This window comes from Apium graveolens, chromosome 8 (assembly GCF_009905375.1).
Source record: "Apium graveolens cultivar Ventura chromosome 8, ASM990537v1, whole genome shotgun sequence".
Taxonomy (NCBI): domain Eukaryota; kingdom Viridiplantae; phylum Streptophyta; class Magnoliopsida; order Apiales; family Apiaceae; genus Apium; species Apium graveolens.
The window spans coordinates 89,692,547-89,716,163 of NC_133654.1; the positions used below are offsets into that span (position 1 = coordinate 89,692,547).

The following is a 23,617-nucleotide window of genomic DNA, read 5'->3' on the forward strand; positions in this document are numbered from 1 at the left end:
AAAATAAATAGGAAATATAATTTTTAAACATTTTATAAATATGAATCCTATTTTTGAAACTTCTGGAAACCTCAAGGACCTTACTTCATCTTCTTCAATAATTCAGGGACTAAACTGCAATTTTGTAGTTCAGTCGCCGGAAAATTACGGGGATCGTTGGAGAATACGTTCCCGGCATCCTCACACCACCATCTCCTCCAGATATGATCTATACAACATCAGGAACCTATTCAAGCAATTAAATCACATCAATAACCCCTGAGTTGGCCGGAATATGGCCGAGAAGTTCGCCGGTTTCCGGCGAGCTCGACGTAAACTTCAAAAGACAACTCCCTCCTCTACAGACTTCGTCGATTTGCAAGACTTATACGAATCGATTGCAAATTTCATAAGGAACACAACCCACCCCTCTAGAGCATCTATCTATCCCGAAATAAGAAACCCCCAAATTCAATCAAGAACATTCAAACGAATTATAAACCCTAATTTTAAAATTCGAAAATCAAACTCAATTTTGAACATGTTATTGAACTCCAAATCAGTCATATGACATATCAAAATCATCAGGAAAACAAGCTCTACAACATGCAAGCATCAAATCATTCAAACAATCATCCATACAAAAATTCATATTTTTAATCAAAATAATTCGAAAATAATTCAAACCCTTCGATTTGGTTACTCGAGCTTTCCAAACAAAAATCAATAAAACCTTTAAAAGCTGGTTTGATTTTCAGAAGATTTTATGAATATATGAATTTTCTTTGTAAATTTCTATAATTATTATTTGCAAATGATTTTCGGTACGAAATAAAATACGGTAAAGACTATTTATAATTACGGAAATTTAGTATCCCGTGGGATCATTCCGGATATAAAATAGTACGTTTATTTATAAAAACAGATCCAAACGGTACCGGTTTTCGGGATAATTATCCAAATCAGTACAATTTGTACTGCGGTCTTGGTCTCAATGCCTGGTTACACGTATTACGAGGTGATAATTATAATAGTTTAATAAAAAGATCTCGTTTATCGAAAATACGAGTTTTATTGATTTACCGAAACGAATATTGTATCGAAAATATTGCGCCGGGACCCGCACAGGACAAATCGTACACTAGATTGAAAAAGTCGAAACATGGAAAATGCTCGGAATATTGCAATTAGGTTAGGAAGGAGATCTCGGAAGAGTTTCGGGTTATAAAAACGTAAAAATGGGTGAAGTCGGCTGGTTCCCGATTATATAAAATAGTTTATAATTACTCGAATTTTTTTTTTATAAAATCCATAAATTCCTTATAAAATCTTAAATCAATATAAAAATAAATAGGAAGATATGACAATTATATATATTTTATTTTGGACATATAAAAATTAAAATACTCAATTTATATTATTTTTAAACATCCAAACACATATATCACTTAACAAATTCTTCACAGAATAAATACGGAACATGCATAATATTTATTTACTTGCAAAATAATTACACGATATATCCCAGATATTACAAGTAACAAATAGATTCATATTTTTTTATTTTCTCAGGAAAGAAGCTGAGTTCTTATATTTTTAAGAACACAAAATTTGTAGCAAGACAAACTTAATTAATACAAATTAAGTGAGTTTTAAAATATTGTGCTCATTGTTTTATTTCTGTTAAACACAATATCTCTGCAAATTATAAACTGTTTTGTTCACCTAATTTCCAACCAAGTTTAAAATGGCTAAAAATCCAAAGAGACACATTCACCCCCTATGTGTTGTACTCAATATCTAACAAGTGGTATTAGAGCAAAATCTGTAAGTAGACAGATAAAGATCTTGAAAGTATGAGTGCACAAAAGATAAGCAGTATCAAGATATCATCCTTTGATAAAATTAACTATACACTTTGGAAAAAGAAGATGATGTTGTTCATAAGGATGGCTAACCCAATTTATATCCAGATTCTCAAGAATGACCCTTTTACTCCCATGGAAAGGGTTGATGAATCTACTGATGGAGACACGTGAAGGGTTTCGAGGACATAAACGCAACAGAAACAGTTATTAAAAATGTGAAAAACCAGAATTTTCGAAACTCACCGCATGATCTATACGAAAAAAGATATTTAATTCGTAGATCAGATTGTTTACCTTAAGAAGCTTTACAAATTGGTTGAATAATGGAGATCCAAAGATTATTCAATCATCACGCATCCCGCTCTCGCGATCTACTCTCTATCGGTATCCACATGAATGCTTGAACTCAAGGATTGGATGTGTACTAGCAAAAACTCGTTTATTCTTTCTCTCTCCATCTTCTCTCTTGGTGGCTAGGGTTTTAGTTAAAGTCTTCCTCTCAAAATTAGTCACACGAGAACTTATATAGAGAGTAGAAAAATGAATTATAACTCTTAAGTAATTAAAAGTTATTATTAATTCAAAATTTCTATTTGCATAATAATTAAGTCACACTTAATTATTTAATAACTGAATTTCATAATTAATATTAGTAAATTCGAATATCATTATTTATCTAATTAATTAAGTCATACTTAATTAATATTATAAATAATTCGAATTACTTTAATATAATTTAAATCCAATTAAGCCCGCAAGGCCTCTTGGTCACAGGTTCGAATCCCATGGGAGAAGAATTTATGATTATGCCTCCCGAGCCAGAGCATGTCGCTTAAATGCGGTTTACCTTGGTTCACGTGGTTTGGAGGCTATTGCGTGAGCCCGTAGGGTTTAACCAGTGCGCACCCGAAGGGTAGCGGCAGCGGGTTAACTACGATAAAAAAATAAATTTAAATCCAATTTAAATTAAATAATCCTTCAAGCATTTTTTGTGTGTGACCCTATAGGTTATTATTACGTTGGCAACGAATTTTAAATCTAATTTGAAATCGTAAACAATGAGCGGCATCTACTAATACATCATTGCTACCCAAGTAATAATAATTTAATCGGTGATCGATTTAACCTTTCGTGAATAATGTATAATGTAATATAATCTCTTTAACCACATATTATAGATTATACTAGAGGCATGTAATGTGTCATCCTCATCAATGTCTAATCCATGTTTCCTTGATCAATGAGTAGACTATCATATGAAATCAACATTTGAGCGTGACCACGCATTTCATAGTCTAGCTAACACAAGAGGCCAATAATATCACTCTTAAAATTAGGAGGGTTAAATCCTTTCTAGATCATTCATATTTCTCATACGATTCATAATATACCTGAAATACATTTTTATCATTACATGGTTAAAGGTAACTTTTAATATAATCAAAGTACATTAATTCTCGTATAAAAATGTAATGATTTCAAGGCTAAGGACCATTACATCATTATTATAGTGAGAATTACTTATGACACAACATACATGTAGAATCTCACATTGGGTCTGTCCAGCACCATGTACATATACATCCGTCTGTGTTTTTTACTTTAGTATAGCTATACTGATGATCAATGAGATTTGATCATCAGTCAACAAACACACCAGTCTTAATGCATTATTATTGTCCCTTAATAATAATACTTGATTAGGGACCTTTAGAAATATTGATAATATTCTCATAATCTCATTTCTAAGTCACGTACTTAGAGGTATAAAATTCATATCATATTTCAAGGATATTTATTAATCTAACAATTATATTGCAGTAAATTAAGAATTAATAAATTTTAAAAAAAATAATCGATAGAACATAAATATTAATAATCCAAATATCCTAAACTAAAATATCATAGTGTTACTTTTAGTGCACAAACACTAACAACATGGTCATCCCAGCTCATTATGCCCCTAAAGACCCCTCAAAATACACTGAATCTGAAAGGAAAAAGATGCGTTTCTGAGAGGGCCAATTTCGTGTTCGTGTGAGATTTTGGACATTTTGTCTCCAAATTGTGATACCAAAGTTCTTTTCTTTTCTCTAGTACGTAATTAAGAGCATTAAATTTTTTTGCAAAATTGTTTAAAAGACGATAAAATGACAAAAAACACCTCATAAGATGATATTTTTGGTAAATTTCCATATTTTTATTAGTTTTTGAAATAAAAAATACATAACCTATGTATACACATTGAAACACATACATACTTAGTACTTGCACAACGGCGGCTTGAGCTTCATATCATTTTCAATTGGAGCTTCATATTTAGCTCTTATTTCAACTCACGTAATTTTGCTTCACCTGTTAATTTGCTTGTTTTTTTCTTTTTTATATATAATTAAAATAGATATTTGTCTTTTATGGGTTCGATTTTTTATTGTTTCTTCATTTTTGTAGTGTTTACTTGACATGTATGTGGATATTGGGTTGGGTTTAAATGGTTGGTTATGTGGGAAATTAGCAAGTTTATTAGTATTTGCGCTATGTGTTTGATGAGATGCGTCTGAGAAATTTTATATGAAAATTATTGGCAGATTCTTAAATTATGTGTTTAGTGAGGTTTTTCGAAGAACCTTTTATGACAAACCAAACTGGCAACTGAATGCATACCTCTAATTTCCAGAATTTGTGTAACCAGTAATCCTTTTGCAAGTGCTGCTGCGTTCTCTACTATGTCTAGGGTTTGTAATTGATGTCTTTTAAAAAAATATCTGTTATTGGCTCATTCCATAATTAAATTAGTTTCAATTAAATTTATATTTATCTGGACATGTTTTTATTGGGTTAGGATAACTAAAGGTACAAATTTAATAACCTAAGGCCGCAATTGCTAACCCAAAACTTATGGAATGAAAAGTAGTGCATAATGAATAATTAAAAGGAGTCTAAATTTATTATTATTAATATTCATGGTTTAAAGATATTACATCTTTATATTGGTTTTGTATATAATGGGGAGTGTGCTATGTGAGGGGGAAACGTAAAGAAAATGGCTAACTTGACTATTAGCCTGAGTTTTCGATATTGTTATTTAAAATTTTTTTATTTCGAGGGGAATACTGGATTGTTAGTGCATTTGGAAGGTATCATAGGAATCATGCATCATCAGGTTATATATGTGTGTTTGGTGGAATTCTGCATTACTTAACATAACCCTTTTTGGGTGTAGCGTCCACTTTTATGGTTCGGAGAGGCTTACTTATGATATAGTTTCGAGGGTTATCAGTCTTTTTTTTGCTTCAGTAATGCTTATCCTAAAGAGTCGTATAGACCCAGATCGGGCTGGATAATGTTTTTTTCCTTAAACATGATGTTGATTGTTATTACATCATGCATATGGAAGATTAATTTCCTTAATTGATTGTCTTTGCTTTCTTTTATTTTGATTTTGGCATTTTGCAGAGTATTAGTGGCTCATAGTGGGCATGGGTGGCGAAAATGGTTTGCAGGGGTAAGTGGTGTGCCACTGTGTTGTTATTCTCATCTGATCGACATTAATTTACTAGGACTTTGTTGCAATCTATTACTTCATCTACATGCTGAAGCTAGTCTCAAAATTTTTGACTTATAAAATGGAGTGGAAATTAGAATTGCACCATTTTGTTCCATGGCATTTTCATTTCACTGAAATAAGTGATATTTGTAATAGTTGATTGTATTCAACTAAGTTAGTGAACCAGTTATATTTTGAAACTTAAAATTGCTGTTGGCAAGTCATTATCATCATGTAATGTTTCCTATGCATATATTCTGTTGTATCCAACTTAATACGTCTGTTTGTATGTCAGAGATGCTCCACGATTGGTTGCAGTTTTGAAAGAAATGAAAGAAGGATTAGATGCTGTAACAAATAAGGTGCAAGCTTTGACAGCTAAGGTATTTATCTCTTTGAATGTTTTATCTACTTAAATGGCATGCATTAGTTCCTTTAAGCAAGGATAAGATTTTCCCCTGCACAGGCTTATTAAAATGGAAATTTAAACTTAGTTAGCTAGATTAACGTAATGATAAATTTTTCTGAATTAATTTTGGATAAATAATTTTATTTGGTGCAAGTTTTTACTGCTTAAATTTGTGTGGTATTACTGTCTATGTATGGACTTGCCTAAGTAATGGGCTCGTCCGTGATAACTTCTTCGGATTTGCGCGAAATTTTATTTTAACTATATCTTTCTTCTTTTTTGCTGTTAGGAAATAGTGGGAAAATTATATGTCCAGATAAATGTCGGGTTTTTAGGCTAAATCATCACTAAACTCGTGGGCAACTTGCAATTGAATCACCTAACTCAAAAAGTTTTTCTAACTCATCACTCAACTAGAGGTAACTCACATATTGGTCATTAAACATTAAAAAACATTGCACAACCTTTAACTCTCCTCTGAGGCTTTGAATTTAATGGAATCCGTTAGTTTCCTACACATCAGTTGGAGCCAAGCACCCAACTAGGTATTTTTGTAATTAAATGCCCGGTTTAAGCCGAACCTGATTTTTTCTTTGTTCAGTAATATGATCTATCACGTCGAAAACTCAAATCTTCATCATTTTCTACACACATATACACATAAATAAAATTACATATTTACAGACATACATATAATGCGTTAAAATATAATGTGAAATGGGGTAAATTTGAAAAAGATGGGTCGAGGGAAGTAATTGACGAATTGGTTTTGAGGATTTGTAAGGATGATGATAAGTTATGTAAAAGGGCGGGTGTATGAACTGTTAGACTAAATATCTCTATTCATGTATCAGTGATACATGATACTTAACACACACACACACAGTTTCATGTATATGGGGAGGAGGTGTTTTACACAAAAGATTTGGGTTTGATTGGAGGAGAGGGGTGACATATTTCTTCTTCTTATTTTGGCTTACATTTTTCAATTATTAGAACGAAACTTTCCAAGTCTCGTTGACCTAACTCATCAGAACCTAAAATAAACCCCAGCCAAGAACTACTTTCTCAACCGAACCCGCAAAGAATACAGACTCAAAATACTACTTTAATTAAGTAATAAGAATACAAGAATCTCAAAAACAGTGAAACTTATATTAAAGTTGATAGAATAACAAGGGGCTGATCAAAGTTTTATAAAATTGATAAATTAAAAAAGGGCAAAGGAAGAAGATAAGTTGGTTAGTGTAAAGGGATGAGTTGCATGGGTCAAACCGGTTCAACCCTATTTTCATTGGTAAAACCACGGTGGAAATAGTGCTAGACATGTCATCACTGCACTTCATGTTCTCGTCGAATTTTTAGTGTTTGTAACGTTTTAATCTCATTTCAAGTGTTTATTAATGAGTTGAAAGCTAGCCCTTTAAATTTAGTGATCCACCTGCAAATTGGACATGAGTTTAGTGATGATTCAGCCTATTAACCCTATAAATGTCCAACGCATTCTAAGGTTCCCACTCTTCCTACTACCCGTACCAATTTGCAGAAATTTAGCTATGACATTCAAGATGAGAATAAACAAACATGTACCATGAATCCTTAAAGGCCACCTTTCCTATTACGGTTACACAAATCCACTAATATGCAGTAGCTTAGCCTTCCAGTTGGTACACTCCTTACAGTGTACTATGCAACAGTGGATATCTTTTTACCAGACTAGCCTCATAATACTGCTTTTCCTTCATCTTATTATGAAGAATGATTATCGACCCCATTTATAATATTGTTTCATTCACATTGGTCATTATGTCTATTTAGGTCAAAGCTGATCAATTATTAACAGTAGATGGGATAAGCTATCTTGAGGCCAAGCACTTATTGCTTCTTAGTTATTGCCAGTCACTAGTTTACTACTTGCTCCGCAAGGCGAAAGGGTTATCAATTGAGGGACATCCTGTTGTTCGGAGCCTAGTGGAGATCAGATTATTCCTGGAAAAGGTATAGTATTGTTCTTCATGTCATAAAGTCAGTGGTTCACTCATGTAACTGCTGCTGAGAGTGGCAAGACTCGAATCACAATATTAACGTAGACACTGTTTAACAGTTCAAGTTCATGATATTGCCTGTTTTTGATATGTTATCTGCAGATTCGTCCTATAGACAAAAAGTTACAATATCAAATACAGAAGCTCACAAGGACTTCTGGAAGCGAAGTCGAGAATATGGGTATAAATGAGAAGGAAGCAGATCCCACTGAAAAGATGGAGGATCCATTGATGTATCGTCCCAATCCTGGCATGCTTATTCCTAAAGTGCCTGGCGAGGTAAGTCAAAGGCATTGTAGAAGCAGTATGACATATTAGCACTTATAAACTCGATGTATATGTATGCTGTCCTTGAAGGGTTTAGAAAAGATGAAAGAGCAAGTTAAAAATGTATATGGTAGAGCAGAATGATTGTGCAGCTTCCTTCTCCTTTTCAATAAATTATCTTTTTGAACTAAAATACTGGAATCATTATACAGGAACTGTGGTATACAAGTACTGTACTTATATGTATGTCCATTTTATTGATTTCAGGATAGCATTGGAGTTTATAAACCACCAAGAATTATGCCTGCTATGATGGAAGAAGAAAAGATGACAAGACAAGAAAGAAATGCTCAGAGGAAGGAGAAACAAACACTTCGAAGATCTAAGCAGAGCGATTATATGAGAGATATGATGGATGATCTCGAGGGAAGGCCAGAAGAGGTGATTTGTAATCTGTGTTTATGGTTACTTAATTTGCATTGCTTCAATATGCTACAGAAGTTTACTGCTCACTATTTTAGGTGAGAGAAATGGTTGGAGCTGAAAGTATAGAGGTTACCAAGTACAAAGAGAGGCTGGAAGCGCAATCTCGTATAGAGGAAGAGCTATTTACTCGTGCTCCCATTACAAAAATGGAGAAAAAGAGGATGATGCATATGAAGAAGTCCAGGAATGGGTATTTTTAGATCTATCCCTATTTAATAACACCTGTTGGTGTGTTGACACTGCTAATTGTTAAATCATTTATCTAATGTTGACTGCTTTTCACTTGTTTCCTAGTATGCAATCTTTTACGGAGAGTTTCTTTGATGAGATCAAAGCATTACCTTTCGAGAGCAGAACTGCTGGGCAAAATTCAGGCTTTGGGGATGACAGTTACAGAGAAAGAAAGTTCAATAAACGCAAGGTAAGAGTGTAAATTGGACATAATTTAGCGCAGCTGTTTTTAATTTTGATACTCCAATGGTTGTTGTTATGCATGTATTTTGTTGAATTAGATGCAATTTGGGTTTTTACCTTGTTATATCTCATGCCCCCAGTGTTAAACAATGTCGAAGATATATAAACTTGGTGGTTGTAGTACCTAGCCCTTCTTTTAGCTAGTTGCCTGTTTGGGTACAACCAAATAAGTGGCTTATTGACTTGTAAGCCCGTAAGTACTTATCGACGAGTGTTTGTCGACCCAACTTATAAGTTGGATTTACAACTTCTAAGCTAATAAGTTGAATGTTAGTAACGACATACTTTTTCTCAACTTATTTTAATTTTTCACCTTTTTATTAATTTTAGTTTTAAAATATATGTTTGTAAATGTTTTTTAAATTTAAAATTCACGAATAAAGATAGTTGTATTTGAAAGTTATTTATTTCATTTAAGTAAAAAAAGTTCTAACATATAACTTATAAGTTTTCATCTACTTATCACTATAAGTCACTTGTGCATTTTTAGTTATAAGTTACTTGTTTTAAGATTTCCCAAACGGCCAATCATGATTTCCCTGTATAATGTTCATATTTACACTATAGTTTTATTCATGTTATTCAACCGTTTCAAGGGATCTTTCTCAACTAAGCCTTTGAAGCCTTTCAAGTTTCAATATTTTGATACAATATAGACAGAGAGATGCCATGTTTACAACAGTACACTACATGATGTGGTGATGTTATAATGCTGGATTCACCTTTGACTTGGAGATATATCTATTTCTTACTTGGTGGCTTAATTTTTAGGTTTAAACTTCTTTCAATAAATATATTTGGCATGGCCTCTTGAACTGCTAAGATCCTAGGGAAAATTAAATAGTTATCTCTCTCTTCTGCTCCACTATGTGGCCCTTGGTTGTTTAGAATTGTCCCCACAAGTGTCGCTGTTGCTTTAGCAAGTTATTTTTTCACAATGATTCCAAAGATTAAAATAATATATGTTTCTTCTTCCATTTGTTTCAATGGCTACTTCTTGGTGGAATATGCTGCAACAGATAGTCTTATACATGATCAGATGATGTTTTTTTTATTAGTTGAGTTTATTTTTTTTATCAGATATCTGCATATTCTCATCCAAACTAAAATTTTCCGTCTTACTACAGAGGAAGCATTGATGGAAAAACTGATAAGATATTTTCCAAAATGAAGTACTTCACTCCTACAAGTGCAAGTCAGATATGACATTTTAGGACTTTTGTTTGGTCTCCGAGATTATGGGGTCCAGTTCTTGTGGAGTTCTAGAGCAATTTCAATTAGAAAACCATCTTAAATGTTCTTGAAATTGATCAAGATGCAATTTTCAATTATTTGTTAGGCATGTCAAACACTTTTTTATTACTAGAAGAGAGGAGTGGCCTGCATTTTTGTTTACTCGTGAGTTTGATGGTTGCAAACCATGTCCTTGGTCTTGTGTTTTCATTGGGCATGTAGCATTCTTAGCGGTAACATTGTATGAGAATATTTTTGTTTTTCGAGGCTTAGCATTCTTTCCATGGATTGTTAAAATTGCTACAGTTGAATTATTATATAGAGATTGGCTTCTCTTTTGAATGTCCTCGATCTAGAAACGAAGGAATTAAACATGTTTTTTATTATGACATGATGCCACTCCTATGATAAAATCTATGATTAACAATCTAACATAACTTCAAAAAAGAAAAAAAGCAATCTAACATTACAAATTTTGGTTACATTTCCTGTGGGAATTTTTATCTCAATTATTAACATAATTCCAAATAATGGTAAAGAAAACATAATTCCTAATAATCTAGAGATACCTAGCTAAATATGTACATACTGAAGCATGTTCGAGTACAAATGCAAGCTATAAAGAAATGCAGGACATAAATCGAAGCAACAGGTTAAAGCAGTACAGATCACAAATCGAGAAATATACAAGTAAAAACACAATGTGGCAAATGTGTATAAATTTTCCCGAAATGCAAAACCAAATCAGAGACATTTTTTTTATCATATATATAATTGTGTTATATATATGTAATAGCATCTTCAATCATGAAGACCTTAGTTGTAAACCGAGTTGACATACAAAAATAAAAAATATAGTTAATCTCTTTAAAAAGTCACATTCCAATCATATCCACCTCTTATCTATAACATGTAATTATAACCAACCTCCTACGGATGACTATATTTGTCAATCCACTACGGGCCTAAGAAAATCTGTAGAAAAATTACATATCAGTTATTATCATATTAAAGTGATATATTCTGTTTATAACAATCTGAAATATTAGCCAACCCATATATCCAATACCATCGACGCAAAATATCTTACAAGTTCATTTTACATAATATCTTACAGGTCCGATTTAGCCAACCCCATTGAAGATTTTCTAAGTAAAAAGTAAAATGATAAATAAACATTGAAACGATTAGATATTATGTTAGAAACAATTGGGTCTTATATGTGTACACTGTACAAACTAAAAGTACTTATATCCCGTTTAAAGAAAAGCTTAAAGAAGGGTATTGATTGGCTGAACTCAACACAATCCGGACTGGGGGCAAGGAAATCTCAAATTCTTCTCAACACATCAAACTTTAGTCCTGATTGGCAGAACTCAACACAATCCGGACTGGGGGCAATGAAAGCTCAAGTTCTTCTCAACACATCAAACATTAGTCCTGATTGGCTGAACTCAACACAATCCGGACTAGGGGGCAAGCACAACTCAAATTTTTCTAAAGACATCAACCCTTAGTCCTGATTGGCTGAACTTAACACAATACAGATTGGGGCAAGAAAATCTCAAATTCTTCTCAACACATCAAACCTTAGTCCTGATTGGCAGAACTCAACACAATCCGGACTGGGGGCAAGCAAAGCTCAAATTCTTCTAAAGATATAAACCTTTAGTTCTGATTGTCTGAACTCAACAAAATCCAGACTGGGGGGCAAGCAAAACTCAAATTCTTCTAAAAACATCAAACCTTAGTCCTAATTGCCTGGACTCAACACAATCAGGACTGGGGACAAGGAAAGCTCAAATCCTCGTCACAAGAATCAACTAACAAACAATATCAAACCTTACTCCCCCATACAGAAAATCTGCATAAGGGAGTGGGGGGCACATGATAGTACATATAGCTCCTAGAAGGACTATGTCTGGACTCCTAGCTCCATCTAGTGTCGCACACGACTAGTCCAGACTAATCTAGTCCTGGCAGCCCAACCCTGAGAAGTCCAGCATGTGAGGCACATAACCTTGGGAAGTCCTAGCACGTGAGGCATATACCCAAGCGCGTGATATGGACACCTGTCATTCATCAATCATGAGCACAATCAGGGCACGTGCCAGGAGTTCCTTTGAACATTTCTCAACCACTCCTGTCCAAACACGTGTAAGGTATCCACCCCATCCAGGTGTCCTCCGCTCCTAGAACCAACAACTACGATTCAAAGGTACCAATCCCAAAACGCTATTCTTGGACTATAAATAGCCCGAGGAAAGGTTTTGGGGTTAATCACTCTCTCACACTTATATACACACACAACCACCATGCACTCCTATCTATCTTCATCTTCCCCAAAAGCGAGTTCTTACTTTCATACCGGAGGCGCCGCGGGACCCAAACCCCCCTTCCGGTGTTGTTTTATAGGAATCCCACGACAACTACACCTCTACAGCGACGAAGGATCCAGACACGGCGTCGAAGGAGCAGCCCCGCAACCAGGAGTTATCAGGTATGATGATGTTTTATGTCAAATAATATGTAATAAAGAAGGGTATAAGAACCGCTTACATGCGTATATATGTAATATATAAAGAATATAACAATAAACTAGCTTCGTAGCTCGTGCTTAGAATAATCCGTTGCAGAGCTGTATGTGAAACTGTGAAATTACAATATTAGTTGTGTCGTGAGTGAGATCTCTCTATGTTGTAATTGGTCATCTCTATTGGCTCTAAAGGGTCATCCCTGGTGGCGTTACGGAGACGTGTATCTTTAAAATTCTTGCAGGGCTTGTGAATGAGGAATAATATCCATTTTAGAGTTGTGTAACCTGTTTTGGAGAAATCCTTTAGGTGCACAAAGTATGTTGCAAAGTAATTTCAGCAGATGTCACCTCGTAGTGCGTGGATAGCAAACATATAACGACTCATGTATTTTTGAATAATTTAAAAATGTGATTATGGAAATTATTAAATAAATAAAATATGTGTATTGGTTTTGACCGCTATGTGTTGTTTAATTATTATTTAGGTGTGATTTATGTGTACCGGGTTGTCCGGGGGATTAATTATGGAGTCGTATTGAATTATTTCTAATTTCAAAAGCGGATTTAGTGCAAATTTATTTGCATAAATACTTGAAATGTCTCTTAAATTATTTTTATAAGTTTATAATTACAATAATTATTTTTAGGATTTTATAAAGTTGAGAAATCAATATTTTATTAATTATTTATCTTTAAATGATTTTCTGATTACTTTTACTTTGTAAAATCCATATTTAATCATAAAACTCCTCAAAAATTATGAAACTCATACTTATTTAAGTTTGGAATATTCCGAGAATTTTAATTTTTTTTTGAGAATTTTCAGGAATAATTTCACCCGCGCGTTGATTCGTTTAATCGATAAAAGCGGGTATAAGTGGCATTTTAGAAATTATTTTAAAATTACGAAATTTATGATTTTGTAAACTTCGGGATACTTGAGACATTTTAAGACTATTTTCGTAATTTTCTGAATTTGTTTTAAGTGCAGCTCGGACTGTTAATCGTTAAAAGCGGATATAAGTTATGCTCCAAAAATGGTTTAAAAAAAAATTATGAAATTTTATTCTTATTAATTTTGAATTACTCCGGGAATTTTAAGAGTATTTTAAAATTAATTCGATATATTTTTATTCGTAAGTATATCGCTTAAAAATCAAAATTTGGGGCATTCAGAATAAGGAATACGTGTTAAACCCTCAGAAATTGGGTTAACACGTGTTGAATTCTCAACAATTCATTTGCTGCATGGCCTTGCATCATGAAACAGAGAAAAAAATATTTATTAATCAAAAACATCACTCTCTCTTCCTCTCTCGGTTTCAATCTCTCGTCTCTCTCAGTAAAATCTCTTCTCTCTCTCCCTCTATCTCTCCCCTCCCTCTCTGTTCCCGCTTTCTTTCATGTTTTTCTTGCACTTTCCGGCGATTCTCCCCTTTCTCTTTCCGTTTCCATTTCCGGTTGCTTCGTTGCCACCGCCGCCGTATATTTCCGGTGAGGCTGGGTGGTTTCGATCGGTCTTGTTGGATTATATATGTATATATACCACTGTATGTATATATGTGTGTGTACTGTGTGATTATGTGTGTGTGTTACTGTGTGTTGTGTTTGTGCGGTGGTGGCCGTGTGTAAGAACCCTGATTTTTGTAATATTTTAAAACTTCTGTGAATAGTAACTTGAGCTGATTAAGTAATACGTATGTGGATCATCATAAAATGAATAGTGGAATTTTTCAGAATCTGAGATCATATTCTTGTTTATCGAGGAAAATAAGTGAATGTAAAAGCCGACAAAATTCGAAGATTCACGATTATACTACGTGTTTTCGTATCTGTAAAGAATGGCGTAGAACCGGAAATACTACGTGAAACAAATAATATATTAAGGTGTTTCTATGATCAAGAGAAGGAATGGAATTGGTTATAGGATTATAAATGATAAAAGAAATCGCTACGAAACAAGTCGTTATACGTAGAAACTATCGGAATGGAACGACGATTGCGTTTACGATATATAAACGAATGAGAAATTAAATCCCATGCAAGTTGGCCATGCATAACCAAGTCCTAACTAGTAGTTAGGAGTGTAACTAGATGATTAGAAGTTAACTAGAATAGTTAGTGGAATAGTGTTTTATAGTGATGGGAGACAAACAAGTACACAAGGCATACTTCTCCCTTTTCTCACTTCACCACACAATCAAACAAACCCATACCTTTGCCAAATTATTGTCAAATCTGCTACATACATCCCATATATTCATTATACACTCCCACACTTTAGCCACAAAAGAAAACAACCCCTTTTCCCTCACTTAAAGCTCTCCCATTTTTCATTCCAACAGTTCGGGTTTTCTGAGCAAGGGAGAAAGAAAAATTCATAACTCAAAATATACTCATTCAAATATCATGAAATTTTTACCATGGATTCTCTATATCATGGGTAAGCTTCGTAACAAATTTCAGCCTCAAATTATATTTGTGCAATTTTATAAAAATGTTTGAATGAGGTGCTGAAAGGTAACTCCAAAATTCTAACTTGTTTCTTGGTTTTGTTTCTTAAGGATCTAGCCCTTCTAAGTGTTTTCTAAGCACGCCAAGCCTCAATCATCCTATAACTAACCTTCCTAGTGTCCAAGAAGGTATAAATTTCAACCCTTTAAGGTTTTATGGTTGGATTTAAGAGTTATGTTTGTTGTAGTGTTAAGATCCAAAGGATTGTGTTTGTTTGAGTTTGTATTGATTATGTTCTTGCTAAAGGCTTGAGATGTTGAGTTGTAATCCATGTATGTGATACTAGATAGAGAATATAAGGTGTATATGGGTGGATCTTGAGAAGTACTTGTGTTTATGATGGTTATAGGTAGTGATTGTTTTAAGATCAAGTAGTAGAAATTGAGTTTAGGCATTCTTGAACTTGATCTGTTTTTTGCAGGACATTCGGCCATGAAAATGGTTAAAATTTGAAAACCACTGGCCATGACTACATAGATCTTGTTTTTTTTTTCTATACATGTGTAGATCATCATGAGGAGATTTACGGTTTAGGAGTTATGGTCGTTTTAGTGTAAAACATTTCTGTGATTAGCCAACTGCACTTAAGTCCACTTGCATGGTAATTTTGAAGGACTTAAAATAATTTCGAAATTCTGGAAAAATTATGAAAAATAGATATGACAGTAGAGAAGACTTTCCAAAACGAATTTTGAGAAAATATTAATTTTTCGATTTTATAAAAATATTTTGGTAAAGCGAGCGCAAGCGAGAAACGCATAAAAACCTAGTTTTGACGCGCGTTTTCTAACGTTCGAGCTTAAAACTCGAAATGGACTTTCTAAAGCGAACGATCGATTTCAAAACTCGACCATGTTATAAAGTGAGAATATAAGTGTTGAGATTGTGACGATCAGAGATTCGTTATACTTGAGTAGTTGCGAAAGTTGCTTAATAAAAGCGAGACGTTAATCGCGTACTAACTTAGACCGTTGGTTCTTGTTACCACTTCGATTACTCGAGGCAAGTTTTCGAAACCCTATCTCATACTATCCATGCTATATATATACTGTTGTGATATTGATGCCATGATTTATAGTTCAAATATATATGCTTGTCTATGATATCAATGCATACGAATTATGCGATTGTTTACGAAAACAAATTTTGTTTTACACGAGTACGAGAAATTGAAACGTATTTCAAATATAATATATGACAATGGGAGTCGGAGATATTTTAATAACGATTTAATTCCGGAGAGAGCCGGACGCGAAAGATTTCTATTTTGATAAACAAAGTACGTTCGCGTAATATATATATCAAGCGAACGATTGAGATTTTGACTTAAACTTCGAGAAATATTGGTTTATTCATTTAAGGGACAACCTTACTTGATTGATTATTTTATAAAGCGATACTTAAGGGATTATTAAATATTCAGAAAGTATTTAAAAATATACTGAATAGTTTATAAATCATTTTACGTTATTTAATAAAGATTTAACTATTCAAAGAGCAATTATAGGATACCAAATCATGTTTTGATTATTTGATTAAGGTGTCTCCATTCGTTGGACCTTATTCAGAAATATTTTGTATTTAAGGTTTTTTATTAATTTATTGAACCTTAATTAGAAATACTTTGTACTTAAGATTTTATCAATTCATTGAACCATATTCAGAGATATTTTATATATAAGGTTTTTATCAATTCATTGAACCTTATACAGAGATGTTTTATTTATAAGATTTTATCAATTCATTGAATCCCTCTTAAATTATTATGAGACCTTAAATATTTAATATCTCCGGACTTCTAAAAACTTTTTTAAAAATAGACATAGTTTCCAAAGATACTTTCTAAATTATTCAAAACTCTTGAAAGAGATTAATCATTTGAAACGTATCAAAACCTTAGGGAACTTAGTCTAGAAGCATAAGAGTTTTGCTTCCTCGTTCAATAAAGAACAAGTGAGTAATATATGTGTCACCCTACTACAGATAGGGATTTGAAAATGATTTTAAATTCAAAACTCTGATAACTCCCAAAGATCAATTGAGTTTAAAGTGATGAATAAATCATCTTATTTAATGGTCAACTTTTAACGACCTATTCATTCGAAAAAGGATTTTGAGCAAAAGATATAATTGTCTTGGGACTGGAATGTGGCCTGCCCGGCACGGAGTGGTATCGGGCAATGACCAGGCGCGGAGTGGCGCATTATGCAAGGGCGGAGTGGCGCATTATACGATTATATGGTCTATGTGTCCATTGACTTTCGTACTTACACGATAATGGGCAACCACCGTGTAGTGTCTTGATGAGCCCAAAGGCGGCTAGGTTTGTATTCCTTCTACTAGTAGAGAAAATTTCGTATTCGGCTGATCACCGATACGTGGTTTATTCCAGTATAGTCCCTTTCTTCTATTTTGGAAAAACTGTTGTGAAATATACAACATAGAGCCGATAAGGCTGAGTTTTAAACAAGGATATTGATGAATATATATCAAATCCATTTGAGAAATCTGCCAATAAGGCTGAGTTTTAAATTGGGATGTTGATGACTATATACCACACCCATTTGAGAATCTTGGTTCGAGTAACATCTTGAGATTTTGAAATAAAATGAGTACGAGTATAAAATGATTTTGAGAAAGAGATGAATACAAGTATCCAGTGGATATACTATTGTAGTTGATTTTGAGAATATTATAAATTTGACAAGCATAGAAACTTTCAGAACGCTTTGGAGATACAAAGTATAATTATTGGTTTTATTTATCCTTACATACTTAATTATGGGTATATATACCTTGCTGAGCTATAATGCTCACCCTTGCTTTTATATATCATATCACAACAGACTACCTGCATGGATCAGACCAGGACTGCTGTTCATAGGCGGGTAAGGAACGCTCGTAAGTTCTGTAGGCTTTTTGTGCGCCAGCCCCGTCAAGTAGATAAGTGTAGATGATTTATTTGATACTGTTTCCAAGCATATAACCTGTGTGTGTGTGAGCTTGAATAAAAGGTCGAGTAATATTGTGAAAAGAGAATTATTTAATTAATAAGTGATAGTAACGACCCGAATTCACGACCTTGGATTTGGGGGTGTTAAACCATGTTTTGCCGCGTTGCGTCGTGGTTCCGTTTTCTGTCTTCTCCTGGTTATTATTGGGCCGGATTTGGGCCTGTTTTGTTGGGCCTCGTTTGGGCCTCTGTTGGGCTAACTTGGTGCAGATTGGTTTGGGTTATGATTTTGAATTATTGATTTATTTATTTACTGCAGGAAATCTGTTGAATAATAATTAGTGATGTTAAATTCAATTTGTGCGGAAAATGATTTTAAAAATCGGTGAAATTTCGTGTGGAAACCCGAAATTATTCGGGCACCGATGAATTTTACCGCCGTCCGCGATGACTTTTTCGAGAGGACGGTGGACGGTGATAATATAATTCTAAGTCCTAATATTTCAAAATAAATAAATTAATTCATGAAATTATCTTTGAAACGAGAATTTGATTTTTACATTAAAGTCGAGTATGTAATTTTGTTGACGAATTATGATTGGATTGATTATTGGGTTGAATTGGTGGTTGGGATTGTGGTTGTTGAGAATTGGATTGTTGTTATTGAATTGACGTCGATGATGTGTAGACGGGTAGTCCGATAAACAAAGGGAACGCTGTCCAATTTCCGGGAAATCGAACTCCGTAAATACGGGAACGTATCCGATGAATTTCGGGACGTCGAGAAACTATATATATATGTGTGTGTTTTATACGAAACTTGGTTGTACGATGTGATGCAATATTTTTCCAAATCGATAACCTGATTCCATAAAATAAAAAGTATATGTATTTTCCGAAAATGAACACCAAACTAATCTTCGAGATTGTGATACCTATTTGTTGCGTGTGTTATTATGATATTCATAATTACGAGTCGGGTTTGAATATCGTTAGGTAAGAATTAGTATCGAGGATATGTCAAGCATACCTAGACATCTAATGTAGGGTATTTCGACCCTCTAGGTTATAATCGGGAACCTGAAAGTGGACGATGGACTAGAGATGACCTAGTAGTCAGTCGACAAGCTCAGTAGAGTTGAAACAGAAAAACCTGAGTGTCGAAGTCGAATCCAATGGGATATAGTGGTTGGATGTTAAAGCCTGAGCGATAGAGTCGGCTCAGAGTTGATCAGTAATAGTTGTAAAGCCCTGTAAGGCAAGTACTTCTAAACCTTTTTCAAGATATAATGCAAATGTTTCTAAATTCTCCCGTGAAATATTAATAAGTATTCAAAATAGCTCCGTTTTATGTTGAAAGTACTTGAATCCTTCAGCCTTGAACCTGAGTCACATCATTCGATTTTTGAACCGTAAGCCTCATTCTTTGTGAACCATTTCTTGTTGATTTACCAGATATTAAACCACACAAACACGATACTGTTCCACAAATATATCCATCATATACCAAACACTGGAACAGACTTGTTTAAACATACAGAAACTTTTATACTCAACCATACCTTGTGACATCAAAGAACTAAAACCTTGTAAAAATATTGTTCATCTAATACCCGATTCTCCTACAGGCTGAAGGCCATTTCTTTTATATACTTTGACATACCCTTTTGGTACTCATGAATTTTCACCATGGTTTCATAGAAATGTTTTATTGTTATTGATTATGATCCAGTTTTATTGATTTATATTGTTTATCATATTGAACTGCTTTAGAATTAGATAGTTTTCTTTATGTGGACCAGATTCGTGGTCAGACCATATCAATGGTCAAATTAGGCCAATGTGTGCCTTGGATCCAGTAATTAGAGCAGTGATGTGTGCTTTGCTTGGGGTTAGTGCGTGACTGATCAGCAGCCTAACCTTGGTTTTAAAACTTAAAATGAATATCCAATTCTAATGATTAGTTAAAAAAAACTTGATTCATCTGAATTATCTTATTTGATCATTGTTTAACCTCGGTTATCGTTATTATGACTTGCTGAGCTAGTTAGCTCACTCTTGCGAATCTTTTTATGTATTCTGCAGTTAAGATGGATATGGTTGATAGCGAGGTTTCCCAGTTCAATGTACGAGCTAGGATTCCAGATTAAGTTGGATCGAGCTAGCAGTCGCTTATTACGGTAGTGCGATAGTAAGATTGTAAAGATAATTTTATTGTCAGTTGTAAGTTAAATTAGTTGGGATTTGGTACGTTGTAATTGTAATATTCGGGATATATCGTGTAATTATTTTTGCTAATAAATAATTAATATATGTGTTCAGTATCTATTCTGTGAATTAATTGTTAAGTGTTAAATGTGTTTGGATGTTTAAAAATATTATTAATTGAGTGTTTTAATTGTCATATCTTCCTAATTATTTTTATGTAGATTTATGGATCTATAAGGATCATATGAAATTTATAAAATCTTTTTCCGAGTATTTAAAATCTATTTTATAAAAACGGGAACCAACCGACGTCATCCGTTGTTACGTTTTTGGAACCCGAAACTCTTCCGAGAATTCCTTCCTAACCTAATTGTAATATTCCGAGCATATTCCATGTTTCGACTTTTCAATCCGGCGTACGGTTTGTCCTGCGCGGGTCCCGGCGTAACATTTTCGATACAATATTCGTTTCGATAAATCAATAAAACTCGTATTTTCGATAAACGAGAGCTTTTATTAAACTATCCCAATTATCACCTCGTAGTACATGTAACCAGGCGCTGAGACCAAGACCGCAGTACAAATTGTACTGATTTGGATAACTATCCCGAAAACCGATATCGGTTGGATCAGTTTTTATAAATAAACGTACCGTTTTATATCCGGAATAATCCAACGGGATACTAATTTTCCGTAATTATAAATAGCCTCTACCGTATTTTATTTCGTATCAAAATCATTTGCAGACAGTTAATTATATAATTTTTCAGAGAAAAACCTTACATTCATATAATCTTCCAAGAATCAAACAACAAAACGAAGGTGTTATTGATCTCTGTTTTCAAAGCTCGAGTACTCAATCTAAAGGTCTTGAGGTGTTCTATCAGATTATGTGTTCCAAATCACTGCAGAAATCGAGGTTTATTTTCTGAAAATTTATTTATTTTCGAATTATTTTTATTAAAAATATGAATTTTTGTTCGGATGATTGTTTGTATGATTTGATGATTGCATGTTGTAGAGCTTGTTTTCCTGATGATTTTCATATGTCATACGTCTGATTTGGAGTACAATAACATGTTCAAAATTGAGTTTGATTTTCGAATTTTGAAATTAGGGTTTATAACCCGTATGAATGTTTTCAATTGAAATTTGGGGCTTTTTGATTTAGGGTTTATTAGCTGTTGATTTATAGTGGATTATGTTCCTTATGAAATTTGCAATCGAATGGTATATAGCTCGTTAACAGAGGATGTCTGAATCGAAGGAAGTTGTATTTTGAAAATTTCCGAAGTTCGCCGGAAACCGGCGATGTTCTTGGCCAATTTCCGGCCAAGTCTGGGGTTATTTGAATGATTTGATTGCATGAATAAGTTCCTGGTTGTCTGTAAATGTGATCTAGAGCTTGTGGTGAGATGAGGGTGCCAGAATCGTGTTCTCCGACCACCCCTGTATTTTCCGGCGACGGAGATTGTAAAATTGCAGTTTGGTACCTGGAATTTTTTGGGACGATGCAGTTTGGTCCCTGAAGTTTCCAGAGTTTGCGAATTTAGGATTCCTGTTTTAAAAATATTCAAAAATCATATTTCCTATTTATTTTTATTATAAAAATTCGTTTTTAATTTCTGAAAATTCTAAAAATTATTATTTTAATTCCAAAAATTATTTTTAATTCAGAAATAAATCTAAATTAATTAGTTAATTAATTTCAGTTAATTTTTAATTGATTAATTGGTCAATTAATTCAGAAATTAATTGATTAATTGACTTAATTAATTATTAATTGATTTTAATTAATTATTTAATTAGATTTAATAATATAAAAATTCCGAAAAATAGTTTCGAGCTTTAAAATACTATTTTAAATTATTTTCAAGGCTCGATAATTATTATGAAATTGTTTTGAAGCCAGAATTGGCCAAACGAACCCTATTTACTGCTTCGAAATTGATCCAACGACCCGTTTTAATTCCGAAAAATGTTTTAAAAATCATTTTTAAATACCAGAAAGCTTGTTTATGACCCGAGACTTATTTATAAATGATATATTATTGATTATGTGACGTGCTATGTGTTATATGTGACTTGTTGGTTGACTGTCGGTCTGTATATTCGATATTTACTTGTTTATTTCGTAACTTTCAATCCGTTAATCGGATTTGGGTGAAACGAAGGGTAGATAGAAGTATGTGTCGAATAGAATCATATGAGTTAAATATTGATAGACGCTTATGATATGTGAGCAGAAGAGGCAAGGCGTAGGAAAGGGAAACAGATAGTCCAGGAGTAAGACAGTGGTGATTGAGAGCAAGTGCAGTGTAATAAGCTAGTACCAGGCAAGTATTCTGAACTTTCTCGAGATATTGTATTGATTAATATTGTTGTTTTACATTGCCAGTGCTTTGAAGCACTGAACCCTAAACCTTGATTCCAGTTATTGATCTTGAGCCGTAAACCTGATTCTTTCTAGACCATTGATTGTTGTATACCCAAAGACGAACCTCAAATATACGTTACTACTCCACAAATACATACAAACTAAATATTAAACACTGAACCAAATTTCTTACACATTCAAACCATTGTATCTTATGCTTTGAAAGATGTTAGATATATTTAATAATGTCATGGCTAATATGATTTATGTTTAGTTTTCAGATCTTACATAAACAGGATAAATCAGTACTTACTGGAAGTCAGGACTTAAGGATATCAGTACTTATATTATCAGGAGATAATTATCAGAAGATGGATATAAGAATTTAAGTACTGAAGGACGATCAGATAAGGACAACAGCTGATTAAAGGAAAGAAGATCGAGACAAACATAAGAAGAGATATGCATGAAGAAGGAATTCTATGAAGAATAGAATACTTGGAAGAAAATATATCTGTTTGATATATTTTAGGAAGCAGAATTATATTCCATATCAATTAGCGATTATCTTGTAACTGTGTAGTATATAAACACAGACATAGGGTTTATACTATAAGTGTTATCATATTCGAGAAGATTATTCATTGTAACCCTAGCAGCTCTCGTGATATTTGTTCATCACTGAGAGGTAACAGTTCCATACCGTAACATAGTTTATTAT

At 33.5% G+C, this 23,617-nt stretch overlaps 1 protein-coding gene across 1 annotated transcript; it reads left to right on the forward strand.

Annotated features, from left to right (window-relative positions):
- Positions 1-4,072: 4,072 nt before the first annotated feature.
- LOC141678757 (uncharacterized) lies at positions 4,073-10,650 on the forward strand. The gene is made up of 9 exons (XM_074485134.1): positions 4,073-4,187; positions 5,304-5,352; positions 5,690-5,777; positions 7,622-7,801; positions 7,951-8,127; positions 8,383-8,556; positions 8,637-8,791; positions 8,896-9,022; positions 10,203-10,650. The coding sequence occupies exons 2-9, from the start codon at positions 5,327-5,329 to the stop codon at positions 10,212-10,214; spliced, it is 939 nt and encodes a 312-aa protein (XP_074341235.1). The 5' UTR covers positions 4,073-4,187; positions 5,304-5,326; the 3' UTR covers positions 10,215-10,650.
- The last annotated feature ends 12,967 nt before the right edge of the window (positions 10,651-23,617 follow it).

Excerpts from the sequence above, each read along its gene's own strand:
- LOC141678757 (XM_074485134.1), top strand. The coding sequence starts at position 5,327 with ATGGGTGGCGAAAATGGTTTGCAGGG. Across the intron at positions 5,353-5,689 it reads GGCGAAAATGGTTTGCAGGG|AGATGCTCCACGATTGGTTG; the intron begins GTAAGTGGTGTG and ends TTTGTATGTCAG. Across the intron at positions 5,778-7,621 it reads TGCAAGCTTTGACAGCTAAG|GTCAAAGCTGATCAATTATT; the intron begins GTATTTATCTCT and ends ATGTCTATTTAG.